Raw genomic sequence first — 13,104 nt, forward strand, 5'->3', positions numbered from 1 at the left:
TGATTTAAGCTGTAGCTTTAGCATCTTAATGTAGTTCATGTGAAATAAAAAAACCCCACATTTAATATGTATATATATATATATATATATATATATATATATATATATATATATATATATATATATATATATATAAAAAAACAATTAAAGCTTAAATGTCAGTTGTAGGCTGAAATGATGCTAGAATCAATGCCAAAACATGGCCAAATATGGTGAGTAATGATTTATATGTGCTGCTAGGTAAGGAATAAACTTATATCTGTATTGACTGGCTGAGAGTTGTTTGTTAGAATTTTTTTTCCAGTGCTGGAAACACAACCCTTCCAGACAGTGAAGTCAGTTGAAATCAGAGGTGACATATAATCTTACGATGCCTTTGTAAAGCTGACAAGTTTCTTAGTAATGACTTTCAGTGGTTGTAATGAACGTCTCTTATCACAGCTTTTGAAGTGTGAAGAGGGCCCACATTTGGAAAGTTGGTGAGGGAGGCATGGCAGAGTTCTGGCTGATTGCAGTTCCAACGGACAAAATCAGTTCACAGTCTCTGGAAAAGCTTAAAAGGGCCACGAACAAAGCCAGCCTGGGAAACTACTTCAGATTTCACATCCCAGAGCTGAAGGTATGGAAGAGTGGAGTTTGCATAATGACCTGACTGAAAATGCCTGCTGAAGCAGACAGAGAGAGAGAGAGAGAGAGAGAGAGAGAGAGAGAGAGATTATATTCTTACACTTTACAAATGTATCAACTGTACAAATGTCTTAATATTTAAATTTTCCTGTTATACATATCGTATATATTGAAGTATTGCTGCTGACTTATGTGTTCATTTATTTATGTGAATTTATTTATATATTTGCATGTTTATGTATGTATATTTATATATGTATATTTATTTATTTATTACATAGTACACAGCAAGCAAAACCATACTATAATCATAGCAATAAAGCATGTTTATATCTGATTATAAACTTGAGAGAGAGAGAGAGAGAGAGAGAGAGAGAGAGAGAGAGAGAGAGAGAGAGAGAGGTGATGGGATTTGTGCTTGTCCGATTTTATTTGTCAGATCAATCATTGGAATATAAGTTTAGATTTTTTTTTCATTTAGTTTTAATTTTATTTAATTAATTTAGAGTCCTCCTGTATGTACATGCAGAAGACCTGTGTAGTATGGCAGCTCAGGGTCATAAGTGCATAATGCATTTTAGAGGTCAAGTGTGTTGGGTTGTCTTGCTCATGTTTCTGTCTTTTACAATAGTCTTGCAAATCATTTTGACTGATGTTCAACCACTTACACCAGGCAGTGCCAAAAACCTTATTACCCTTTAGATGTAATTGAATATTGAAATATGGTCATACTTATACATAACGTTCTCAGGTAGGGCACTGTTAAAGCACCTTATATAGAGAGTACACCTCTAAACATGTTGTGTTTTACCAGGTAGGTTCACTGGATGTGTTGCTTAGTGTGTCTGATGACCTCTCCAGACTGGACTCCTACACAGAAGGGTAAGCCAGAGGTTATTCCATCGATTATTGTTTATTCCTAATGCATATCCATCTGGCCTCCTTGTGTTGTCTGTGGGAAAATTCACGAGCAACTGTATCGCAATTATCGATAGAGGAGACACTCAATCCAGCAGGCTCTTGTTTCAGGTGCTACTTCAAAATGTTCCGTGCGTCCTTGTGTTGTGGAAACTGAGCGCTGAGTTTTTCCATCTTTTCTCCATTTCACAACCACAGTCCTCTTAACCTCAGTCAAAATTAGGTTCTGGGCAGTAATAATAATTTTTGGTGCAGTTTTAGAACTTGCAATTTAGAAAAAAAAAACAAAGCCATTGTATCATAAATTTGTTTTTATTGGGTATTTTTTAAAAACCAAATAAAGCATTTTACGGTCAGTAAAAATATCTGTCTTGCACTGATTATGGGTGAATTATGTCTTTAAATGTCATATCGACCCCTAACATAAGACCCCTGAACACTTTGTCTCTGACTTACAGTGTGCTCCGAAAAACGACTCAGTGTATGGCAGATCTCATGGAACAATCCGAATCCAGTGACAAGCTCATGGAGAATGCGCTGGCTAATGGAGGTATATCGATATATGGCACAGTCACTTTCCACTCTTAGTGCTAAACTAATGAGCCCCCATATTCAACAGGACGAGATCATTAGCTAAGAGCAGACACAGCAGGTGGCAGTTTCCACTCTTCTCGGCTTGACCAGCCCAAAGATACTGTTACCTGTGTATAGCACAGCATAGTTATTGTGCTAGTTATGTATAAGAATAGACGTCTCTACCAATTTACATAAAACCATATTACATTTTATACATGCTTGTACTGTATTATTATTATTATTTATTCTATTCGTATTTTTATTATGTCAAAATTTATAGATTTCTCACCAGAGCCAAAGGCATTTCAGAAAGTTTCACAGTCACCAAAGAAAATGTTTTTTCAAGCCTTGAGAGGTATGCTACTGAGCACTTTAGAGAGTATTTTGTACATTTATTTTGCTGTATGTATTAAATGGAAGTGTTTCAGGACTTAACTAGCATACTGTGTTTCTATTCTTTTTACATGAGCTGTGAAATGCATTGAAAACCATCTTCACATTTTGTCTGATATTGCAGTGAATATGACTACATACACAACAAAGTTCCAGTGGGACAGAGCCAAATATGCCACCGCCCTCCCGCTGAAAACACTCTATGACCTTATCTTCAAGGTATACATCCCACACAGACCTCACACGCACGATGCTGAGAGAACGGCTCTCTAGCATATTAATATTCATGTGTGCGTATCTGTGTTGGTGGCTGCATGTGTGTGTGTCAGCAAGTGGCCCAGGTCGAGACGGAGATGAAGTCTCGTAATGCTGCGTTCAATGAGGTGAAACTCAAACTGCAATCCCTTGACAAAAAAGCAGAGTAAGTTCTCTTTTTAGAGAAATAAAACATGATGAGGTGTACTGTTTTCAGAAAATAATTAAATCCAGGGTCATACTGTATGATGCTGCCTGGAGTTACTGTTACTACCATAAAGCTGATTATACTTTTAACAACACTATGCCCAAAACATCTTATTTGCACGTATACCACAACTGTTACATGCAAGAATGTCACTTTTTTTAACTGGTTAAATTTAAAATATTAAAATAATTGAATTTTGTACAGTGTCCATGAAACATGTTAGTTGTTGTTATCACTTATGCTACAGGTGACATACAATATTTGATCCCAGTTGCCAGGGTTGGTTTGAATGTTTCTCATGCTGATCCCATCAGTTTTACTTAAACAAAACTTTATGGTTTATACAAATTCTAAAAATGTGAACATATTAAAAATACTCAATGGTCTAAATGAAAGAAAGCTCAACAATTTAGCTGCTTAAATTACAATAATAATCAATATTAAAATAATTGATTATTTTAAAGTAATAATTAATAAGATACTAAAAACTGTACATTGAGTATAAAAATATAAATTCATCTCTGTTTTTATTTTAGATTTCAATCAACCTTGGGATGCAGTTTTTATTTATAATTTGTATTTCCTAAACAAAATACATTTAAAACATATATTTTTGTCAATTTTGTTGTCACTCTACAGGGAAAGTCTGCACACTAGACCGTTGACTGGCATTGTGAAAAAGGAGGACTTGGTTCTCAACTCTGAGTATCTCACCACTTTACTGGTTGTGGTGCCTAGGTTAGTGTGTTAATGCTTCATGATATTTAGTTTACAGTCAATAATTATTATAAAAAAATCTAATCTGGATCAAATTTAGTGTCTTAATTGCATACTCTTATGTAACTATGAGTATACATGAGTACACACCTACACCCCCCTACACGCCTTAATATCCAAGTATTACACTGTTATATGTTAGCTATTACAATTATAACTCAGCTTATTGATTCACAGCATTGTATTGCACACTCTGTGTTTGCATATTATATTTAAATTTTTTTTTCCTACTTGCTAGTAAATTCCACTTTAAATTCTGTCAGTGAATAAACATGAAAAGCATTACAGCACATCTATTGTGTGTATGTGACCAATAGACTCTGAAACTCTTTTTTACAGGCTGTGCATTCGGCAGTGGGAAAACACCTACGAATCTATGTCAAAATTTGTGGTTCCTCGCTCTAGCAGGTTATTTCCTGTCAATTATTCCTGTTTATTTTTTGCTCAGCTAGCCAATCAGACAGTCATGGCCGCAGTACACCTTTCGCCATGGGTCAGCAGGTTAAGTTCACCCTAGTGTAAAGTTACTGATTGAAAGCAAGCATCTCACCTCGGTCTGCATGACTGATATCTATCTCACTGGCTCTAATTAGCCTGTTTTACTTTATCCTCATTAAGCAGTCAGCCTCAGGAGATCAGACTTCTTTCACTATGTAAGGCTGGTAGCTTTGTTGCAACAATGAGTAGCAATGATATTAATGACCTAAAATGGTAAAAGATTAAAATAAAATGAAAAATAATTACTCTGTTCAATATCCTGGTGATACATCTTTAAACATCTTCATTGCATGACATAGGAAGCTGTTGGAGGAAGAGGATGCTGGTATTTTTACAGTGACACTATTCAAGAACACCGTCAACGAATTCAAAGCCAATGCTAAAAAGCACAAGTAAGCCATCATCCCTGATCACACACACATTTGAGGAAGAAGGTATCTTTGACACCTCAAACAGTTTGCGGTCCCCAATAGATTCGTTGTGCGAGAATTCAACATAGAAGAAGCAGAGAAGCAACAACAGGAGATCCGACGCCTCAAAATTGATAAGAAAGACCAGTATGTGAGTAACATTGAAAATTTTAATAGACAGCTACAGGATGTGTACTCATTGCCCACTCATGCAGCAGCAGCAGCAACACAATTGAAAAAAATAAGATACAGGCCAAGAACTTCAATTACTGGTTATATCAAACATCAGTATGGAGAAAATGTAATTTAAGTGACATTTTACTGTGAGATTTTCATTCACAACAGACTCCAGACATAAATAGGTACAAAATAATGAAACACTTAATGATTGTTAAAGGATATTATCCAGTCTCGTTTAAGTTGACAGGAAACTTACTGAAACTAAAATAATCACTCTTTACAGCCATAGTAAACAGATTGACTTTTCAGAATGTGCAACTCATCAAACATTGGGTTGGATGGTCAACTACAGCTGAAGGTCATATTGAATTTTACAGTTATAGCATTTAGCAGACGCCCTTATGCAGAGCAGGTGATGGTTAATTGCCTTGCTTTCAAAAGCCCAGCAGTGGCAGCGCTGAGATTTAAGCTTGCGACCAGAGTCCAATGCCTTAACCATTGAGCTATCACCTCCATGCCTGTCAGCAAAAAAAATAAAAACTTTGGAAAAAACTTTGGAAAAAACTTTACTTCAGCTTTGTCTTCAACTGTCTAGTTTCAGGGAGTCTGTTACTGGACTGTTACCAGATTTCTGGGATTGACTGACAGGATTACATCTGATGTGGCCTTCTGCTGTTCTAGCCCTTTTACCTCAAGAGTCAGCATGTTATGCTTTTTGAGATGCTTTTCTGCTCAACACGGTTATAAAGAGTGTTTATATTTGCATTAGCCTTCTCTTGACTTGCACATGCAATAACATTTTTTTTATGAGACTCCTGTAGGAGAGTAATGTTCTCCTTGCATGTATTATAATGACCCAGATGATGACCTATCTGGTCTGATCCTGTGATCCTGTTTCTGTGGTCTTGACAAACCTTTTCCTGCATGGATGAGTGAGTTATCTTCTCAAAGAACTTGGTAGATGACCAAAACACATAGGAATTTAGTCAAAAATGTTCAGTACTGAATGAGTTAGTTATATTTTATACAGTATTGAAATTACTAATCAGAATCGTAAGGGATTTGGGTAGGCTTCCTCAACAGATGAGTTTTAGTCATCCTTGGTTATAATCTCAGTTTTTAGAGGGAGCAAGGGCAACTGTTAGATAAGTTGTATCGAAAGAAAAAGAATAAGTAATGAAAAGAGCTTGGAATGTCATAAAATACAATTTGTTTTTTAACACCATAAACGTTAAGGTGTTGTGCAAGTAGAGACCAATAGATCTGCAGTTTCTGAAATAATCAGACCAACCTGGTCATTTTGATCATGTTTTTATCTGAAATAATAATTTTCCCCATTCTGATGTGAGAGAAGGTAATGTGATTTATTCACTTTATGGCTGTTGCATAAATGAGCAGAACAGTTCCTATTAAACTGCCCAGTGAATGTATGACTGTAGATTAGAAAAAAATGTTATGTAAGAATTGTTTCCATCACCAGGGAGTCTTTGTGCGCTGGCTGAAGGTGAATATTAATGAAGTATTTGTGGCCTGGATCCACATTAAGGCTATCAGAGTGTTCGTTGAGTCAGTCCTCAGGTAAAATCTATGATTAACAGTCTGTAATAGACCTGTTCCTATTTATATGATTTCATTTATATTTATATTTGCGATGGTTGTGTTGTGGGCTAGGTATGGCCTGCCGGTTAGTTTCCAGACTCTCCTGCTCCAGCCACAGAAGAAGCATGTAAAACGGTTACGAGAGGAGCTCAATTCTGTATTCAAACACCTGGACCCAATGGCTATGACAGGAAAATCGGAAGTGAGTGTTTTACCACAACCAATCATGATTATCAGTTACATTAGCATGGTTCTATGGGTATTTTCCATATACTCTAGCACAAATTATTAACTTGTCCAGTAAACAAGTAGAATATTATGAAATACAGTATATTTCCTTAAAGAGAGCTTTACTATATTAAGAAATTTACATTATATAAACAAAAGTTTGTGGACACATGATCATAAGATTCATATGTGCTTTATAAACATTCAATTCCACATTTAGTCGACATTTTCTGTTATAAAAACTTTCACTCTTCTAGGAAGGATATGTCTCTAGATTTTGGATTGTGCTTGTGAAGATTTCAGCCACAAGGCCAGTAAAGTGAGGAAAATGTAATTTTGTGGTAACAGTTTGGGGGTAGAACCACATATAACTGGAGGAGTCAGGTGTCCCAATGCTTTTGTCCACATAGTTTATGTAAATCTTTATTAAATAATTTCAAATAATTTATTTACACAGACAGCTGCATGATTATTAATGTCAGTTTTTTTTTCTTTTCCAGTTGGGACTTGACTTTGCAGAGGTTAACATAGGACAACAGGAATACTATTCCTACATCTATTACCCAATCAGCATTAACATAGTGGAATCCAGCTAGCAGACAAAGACTAAACCAAAACAGACTCATACATCATGCCTATGTGGCAAAACCTACTCAGTGGGTGTTATCGGGTTTTTCACTGGAGGACTTCACAGGGTTAACATAATGGGAAAAAAAATTAAAACAGCTACGTAAAACACAAAAGGAATGATTTCTTTACAGGCTTGAATGAACACTCACCTGCTGTGTAGTCATTTTTAAAAGAAGCTCAATTGATGATCCGAATTTTTACTTGCTCGGAAAAGTGAAAATGAGAACTTTTAATCTATTCTGTGAGTAGCTGGGGTACATTTTGTATTCTGCTTATTGTTTAATTGTGTAAATAAGTGTAAATAACCTCAAAAGGCGCTATGCAATGTTTAAAAAGAAATTGTACACTAGTATATTTTATTTATCTGGTAAAGATAGGTGAAGTCTAAACACAAGTGGTTATACTATGTTAATGCCATCTGTAATCCTTTTTTCAAAATCACTACCAGTCCGAGGCCACACCTATCATGACTATTCAATGAGCCTAATTACTTCAAAGCCTTTCCTTCTGTTCTGTAATACATTTTGCTTTCTTTTTCACAGGACAGGAAAGCTAGTCTAAGAAGGGCAGCTATTGAGCCTCAGGGTTATCACTAATCATAAGAGGTTCTAAGGCAGGAAGATAAAAACTACCTAATACTAATAATGTAATATAATATAATATATCTTGTCATATATTTGGTATTTGCTAGAATATCAGTACAAAAGCAGAAATGTTCATACAAGGTTGTAAATAAAACTGATGTGTTGACAGGACTCCTGTGTCTTACCTCTGCAATTAATTAAATGGTTTACAAAGACATGCAAGGGCATTGTGCTAGTATAAGGTTTCAGTATGTCAGAAGGAAAGAGAAAAAGAAAAAATAATGTTCTACACTGCATAACTTGTAGAACAATGAAGTAGGGTGTGAGAGCAGGTGCTTTATTAAGCTGTTTGTTTCTTGGGAAATGAAGTTAGTGGCTTTATGTTTTTGAAAATTATTTTATGAGAGTCCTGTTGGACAGTGATGTTCTCCATGCATGTATTATGATGACCTAGATGACAGACAGCATCATTACCTATCTGGTCTGTAATCTTGTTTGACAGCATCCTGACTGAATCATATGCCAGTATGGAATAGTCAGTTATCCTATTAAAAGGTTTGCTAGATGAGAGAATCAGTTTGGTAGATAAGAGTTCAGTCAGAATTTCTCATGACTGAATGTGTTAAATTACAATGGGTTTTGGATAGGCTTCCTCTACACACTGTGAGGTGTCCTTGCCATTTGCTGATAATTTTTTGGTTTTGAGAAGGAGCAAGGGCAACTGTTATTTAGATTGTGTCGAAAGGCTAAGTTATACAAAGAGCTTGGCTTTAGCTAAATGAATCAAAATTGGGAAGCAGCTGTGCAGGTGTTCAGGCAGTGGCATTTTTCCTACTACAAGATAGAGATAAGAAAAAGCCTGAGAGCAATAAGATGAATGCAAATCCGGTCAAGGAATGTGCCGACCACAAAAGCACCACTATCATAACTCCAAAAACAAATTTGTGAGCAGCTGCAATGTTCCATTTAACTCTCTCCAAGCCAGAACGGATTTTTTTTTAATTGGCTAGATGATAAGCAAAGAAGCTGTGAAAAAGTACATGCCTACTCTGTTGAAAACAACTGCTAATGTGATAAATGCTCAATCCATTCAATGGGATGTGTCACAAACAGAGCAATTAAAAGTATATGTTGTAAGAAGAAGGCTGGCTTGAGAAACTGAGTAGGAAGATGTGCTCAGACTTCCAAGGTTTTCCAGATTGATTTGCTGGGTGAGACGATGTCTAGGTGGCTGGGTCACTTATTCAAATGGTACAGCACACCTGCTAAATGTTTTGCTTTTGCCTACCCTTCAGAGGGCCAAGGAATAATTAATAACCTTTCTGTTCAATATTTATCATGAGATTTTTATGAGAGGATTTTAATGTGATCTATGATGCTTGTGGTGTCTTTTTCTGATCAGGGAAGAATCACAGCACACAGAGTGGCACATATGTTTTTCTTCATTTTAATCCAGAAAACAGACAAGTATATATACTTATATATACTGAGCTTAAACCTTCCCTACTGGATAATAAGGCATGGTAACCAGAAATGTGTGACCCCAGACAAAAACATTCGGTATACCTTATGTACTCACATCGTTAAGATCTCATAGACATTGCACAGACACTATAAGAATGGGTGTTAGGAGAACTAGTGTGAGGCTCTTTTAATACTAGCTGCAGGCACACACATTAAACATGACTTGTTTGTGTCTGAGCTTTTTGTCAATGTGGCTGTGGATAAGGTAAAGGTTCTTTGCTCCCCCAACAATGCTGCAGCTTTCCGCAATGCTATGGATTATGCTGAAACCAAAGATGCATGCATACCTACTGTATCTTCCTTCTGTGACGTCTCAGCTATTAAACCCTCAGACTCTAAAGCAGTTACTACTAAGTCCAGCACACAGCCGATTCAGCCTTTCTTGATACATATTACATTAAAGGTATGGTTCTTATATGCCTCTCACTGTAAAGGGATGCTATCACCTAATTAGGGACAGTTTGGGTGACTCTGAAAGGAGAGCTTTGAGAGTATCCGATGGCATGTAGGCCATGGGTGTTCAACTTGAAGTGAAGAGTTTTTTCCTAAACATGCGGCAGTTACTAATTCCTTACCGCTCCCTAGCATCGGTACAAGCCTTCTATCCCATGCCTCACATTAGACGTCTCTGAAACTGAAACTAGACGCATTTGTCAATTGGGGCAGACTTTAATAGCCATGTTGGTGAAGGGAACAGAGGTGATGAGGAGGTGATTGGTAGGTATGGCCTTAAGGAGAGAAATGTGAAAGGGCAGATGGTGGTAGATTTTGCTATGGGGGGGACAGTGTAGCTAGACAACATGGGATGGTGTCTGTAGGATGGTTTTGGAAGAAGGTGAAGAAGAAGAGGAGGAGAGTGAGGATTGAAAGAAGATTAAGATGGTGGAAACTGAAGGAGGAGGACTGTAGTGTGAGATTCAGGGAAGAGGTCAGACAGGGGGCTCGGTGGTGGTGAAGAGGTGCTGAATGATTGGGCAACTACTGCAGAAGTGATAAGGGAGACAGCTAGAAAGGTACTTTGTGTGACATTTGGAAATAGAAAGTAAGACAAAGAGACGTGGTGGAATGAGGAGGTGCAGGAGAGCATAAGGAGAAAGAGGTTGGAGAAACAGAATTGGGATCAGCAGAAAGATGAGAAATGTATGCAGGAGTAAAAGGAGATGCGGCAGCAGGTAAAGAGGATGTGACTAAAGCAAAAGAAAAGGCATATGAGGAGCTGTATGTGAAGTTGGACACTAAGAAGGAGAAAAGTATTTGTACCGATTGGCCAGGCAGAAGGATCGAGCAGGGATGGATGTGCTGAAAGTTAGAGCAATAAAGGATGCAGATGGAAATGTGTTGACTAGTGAGAAGAGTGTGTTGAGAAGGTAGAGAGAGTATTTGATGAATGAGGAAAATTAGAGTGAGAGAAGTTTGGATGATGTGGAGATGGTGAAGCAGGAAGATAGGATTAGTAAGGAGGAAGTGAGAGCAGATATTAAGAGAATGAAGAGTGGAAAGTCGGTTGGACCAGATGACATACCGGTAGAAGCATAGAGATGTTTAGTAGAGATGGCAGTGGAGTTTTTAACCAGATTGTTCAACGAAATTTTGGATAGTGAGAGGATGCCTAAGGAGTGTGCTGGTAACAGTTTTTAAGAATAAGGGAGATGTGCAGACCAGCAGTAACTACAGGGGAATTAAGTTGATCAGTCACACTATGAAGTTATGGGAAAGAGTAGTGGAAGCCAGGCTGAGAGAAGAGGTGACCATCTGTGAGCAACAGTATGGTTTTATGCCGAGGAAGAGCACCACAGATGCATTATTTGCTTTGAGGATGTTGATGGAGAAGTATAGAGAAGGTCAGAAGTTGCATTGTGTGTTTGTGGATTAAGAGAAAGTGTACAACAGGGAGCCGAGAGAGGAGTTGTGGTGTTGTATGAGGAAGTCTAATGTGTCAGAGAAGTATGTGAGGGTGGTGCAGGACAGGAGATAAGGGGAATAAAAGTCAGTAGGAGTAAGTCAGAGTACATGTGTTTGAATGGGATTGGAGGACAGTGGAGTGGTGGGGTTGCAGGGAGAAGAGGTGGAGAAGGTGGATGAGTTTAGGTACCTGGGGTCAACAGTGCAAAGCAATGGAGAGGGTGTTAGAGAAGTGAAGAAAAGAGTGCAGGCAGCAGACAGGGTGGAGTTGAAGGAGAAGAGTGGCAGGAGTGATTTGTGATAAAATGGTATCTGCAAGAGTGAAAGGAAAGGTTTATAGGACTGTGGTGAGACCAGCTATGTTGTATGGTTTAGAGACAGTGGCATTGACTAAAAGACAGGAGGTGGAGCTGGAGGTGGTGGAGTTGAAGATATTGAGATACTCTTGGGAGTGATGAGGATGTAAAGGATTAGATATGAGTTTATTAGAGGGACATATACGAAGCATATAGGACATTTTGGGTTCAAAGTGAGAGAGGATGTGTGGAGGAGGGACATGGGGTATATCGGTAGGAAAATGCTGAGGATGGAGCCACCAGGAAGGAGTAAAAGAGGAAGGCCAGTAAGGAGGACAAGAGGAAGTTCAAGGAGGAGGTTTATGGATGTGGTGAAGGAAGACATGCTGGTAGTTGGTTTGAAAAAAGCAGATGTAGAGACAGAGTAATATGAAGACAGATGATCCGCTGTGGCGACCCCTAATGGGAGCAGCCGAAAGAAGAAGTTGAACCATACAGAGATTTTGCAGTAGTGTATGTGTCCACTAGAGGGCAGCATTTACATTTACATTTTACATTTGTGGCACTTCAATAAACCTTTTGTACCTCAAACTCACACATTGTGTTGTGTATCTAGAAATCGTGTTTGCACTGCTGTGTAAATGCAGTACTGCATGATGATACAGGTCTAGGCATGACTCTATTTATTTATATGGTTTGTATAAAAGTCTGAGATGTGAGGATTTCGATATTTGAAATCGGAATTTCATGATGGAAAACTAGATTAATAGACATATTTGACTATAGTTTTATTTATATATATATATATATATATATATATATATATATATATATATATATATATATATATATTCATAAAAGAGCAGAAGACTATAGTTTAACCATGATATAGCTCTGGGTCAACCTGTCCATTTAGTATTTTAAATAAAGGATGTTTAACAAACAAATTATACATTTGGGGAACTGCCCTATTCAATAACCAAACATTGTGTACAGAATTCAGATAATCTTCCTAAAATATGGCATTTATTAACACCTACCAGTTATTAACTAAATCCAGTTTATTTGAAAACGTTTAATTATTAGAATGAAAAACATTAATTTGGAGCAGAATGTGCATGGATTTAAGTGAGTAGGGAGGTAAATAAGTAAATAAACAATCAAACAAATGAACTAAATGACACATGTAACAGTATTTCATTGTTTCCTTAAGAGGAACCAAAGGGGCTGACGGAAACTCGAAACAAGTGCAAATAACAGAGGTAATGTTTTTTTTCTTAAAAACAAGCATTTATATCTCAACTGCAAAACATTTTTCCTTTCTAGGGGATTTTCTGCATTTGGTTGCTATGTTGTTTGTTATGTTGAACTCTGCCTCGAAATACTGACCTTAGTTTCTTTTTTATCTCTGCTGTGCATCTCCTGTACAGAAACGTAGACAATAAGATACAGTCTGTCCCAGTTACATAAAATGTGTAGGAAAGAACCCACTTCTGACA

General features: G+C 37.3%; 1 protein-coding gene across 2 annotated transcripts; it reads left to right on the forward strand.

The window, feature by feature from the left end:
- The first annotated feature begins 490 nt into the window (after window positions 1-490).
- atp6v1c2 (ATPase H+ transporting V1 subunit C2) lies at window positions 491-7,935 on the forward strand. 2 transcript variants are annotated; one of them, XM_046856145.1, is made up of 13 exons: window positions 491-619; window positions 1,442-1,509; window positions 2,004-2,095; window positions 2,402-2,476; window positions 2,639-2,733; window positions 2,844-2,935; window positions 3,617-3,715; window positions 4,094-4,162; window positions 4,552-4,644; window positions 4,726-4,813; window positions 6,323-6,420; window positions 6,514-6,643; window positions 7,170-7,935. In XM_046856145.1, exons 1-13 carry the CDS (start codon window positions 491-493, stop codon window positions 7,263-7,265), a joined length of 1,224 nt encoding a protein of 407 aa, XP_046712101.1. In that variant the 3' UTR covers window positions 7,266-7,935. The 2 variants fall into 2 exon arrangements, with proteins under 2 accessions (XP_046712101.1, XP_046712102.1); XM_046856146.1 differs by lacking the exon at window positions 4,094-4,162.
- Window positions 7,936-13,104: the final 5,169 nt, after the last annotated feature.

The sequence above is a fragment of the Silurus meridionalis genome, chromosome 8, assembly GCF_014805685.1.
Source record: "Silurus meridionalis isolate SWU-2019-XX chromosome 8, ASM1480568v1, whole genome shotgun sequence".
In the NCBI taxonomy this organism is placed as follows: domain Eukaryota; kingdom Metazoa; phylum Chordata; class Actinopteri; order Siluriformes; family Siluridae; genus Silurus; species Silurus meridionalis.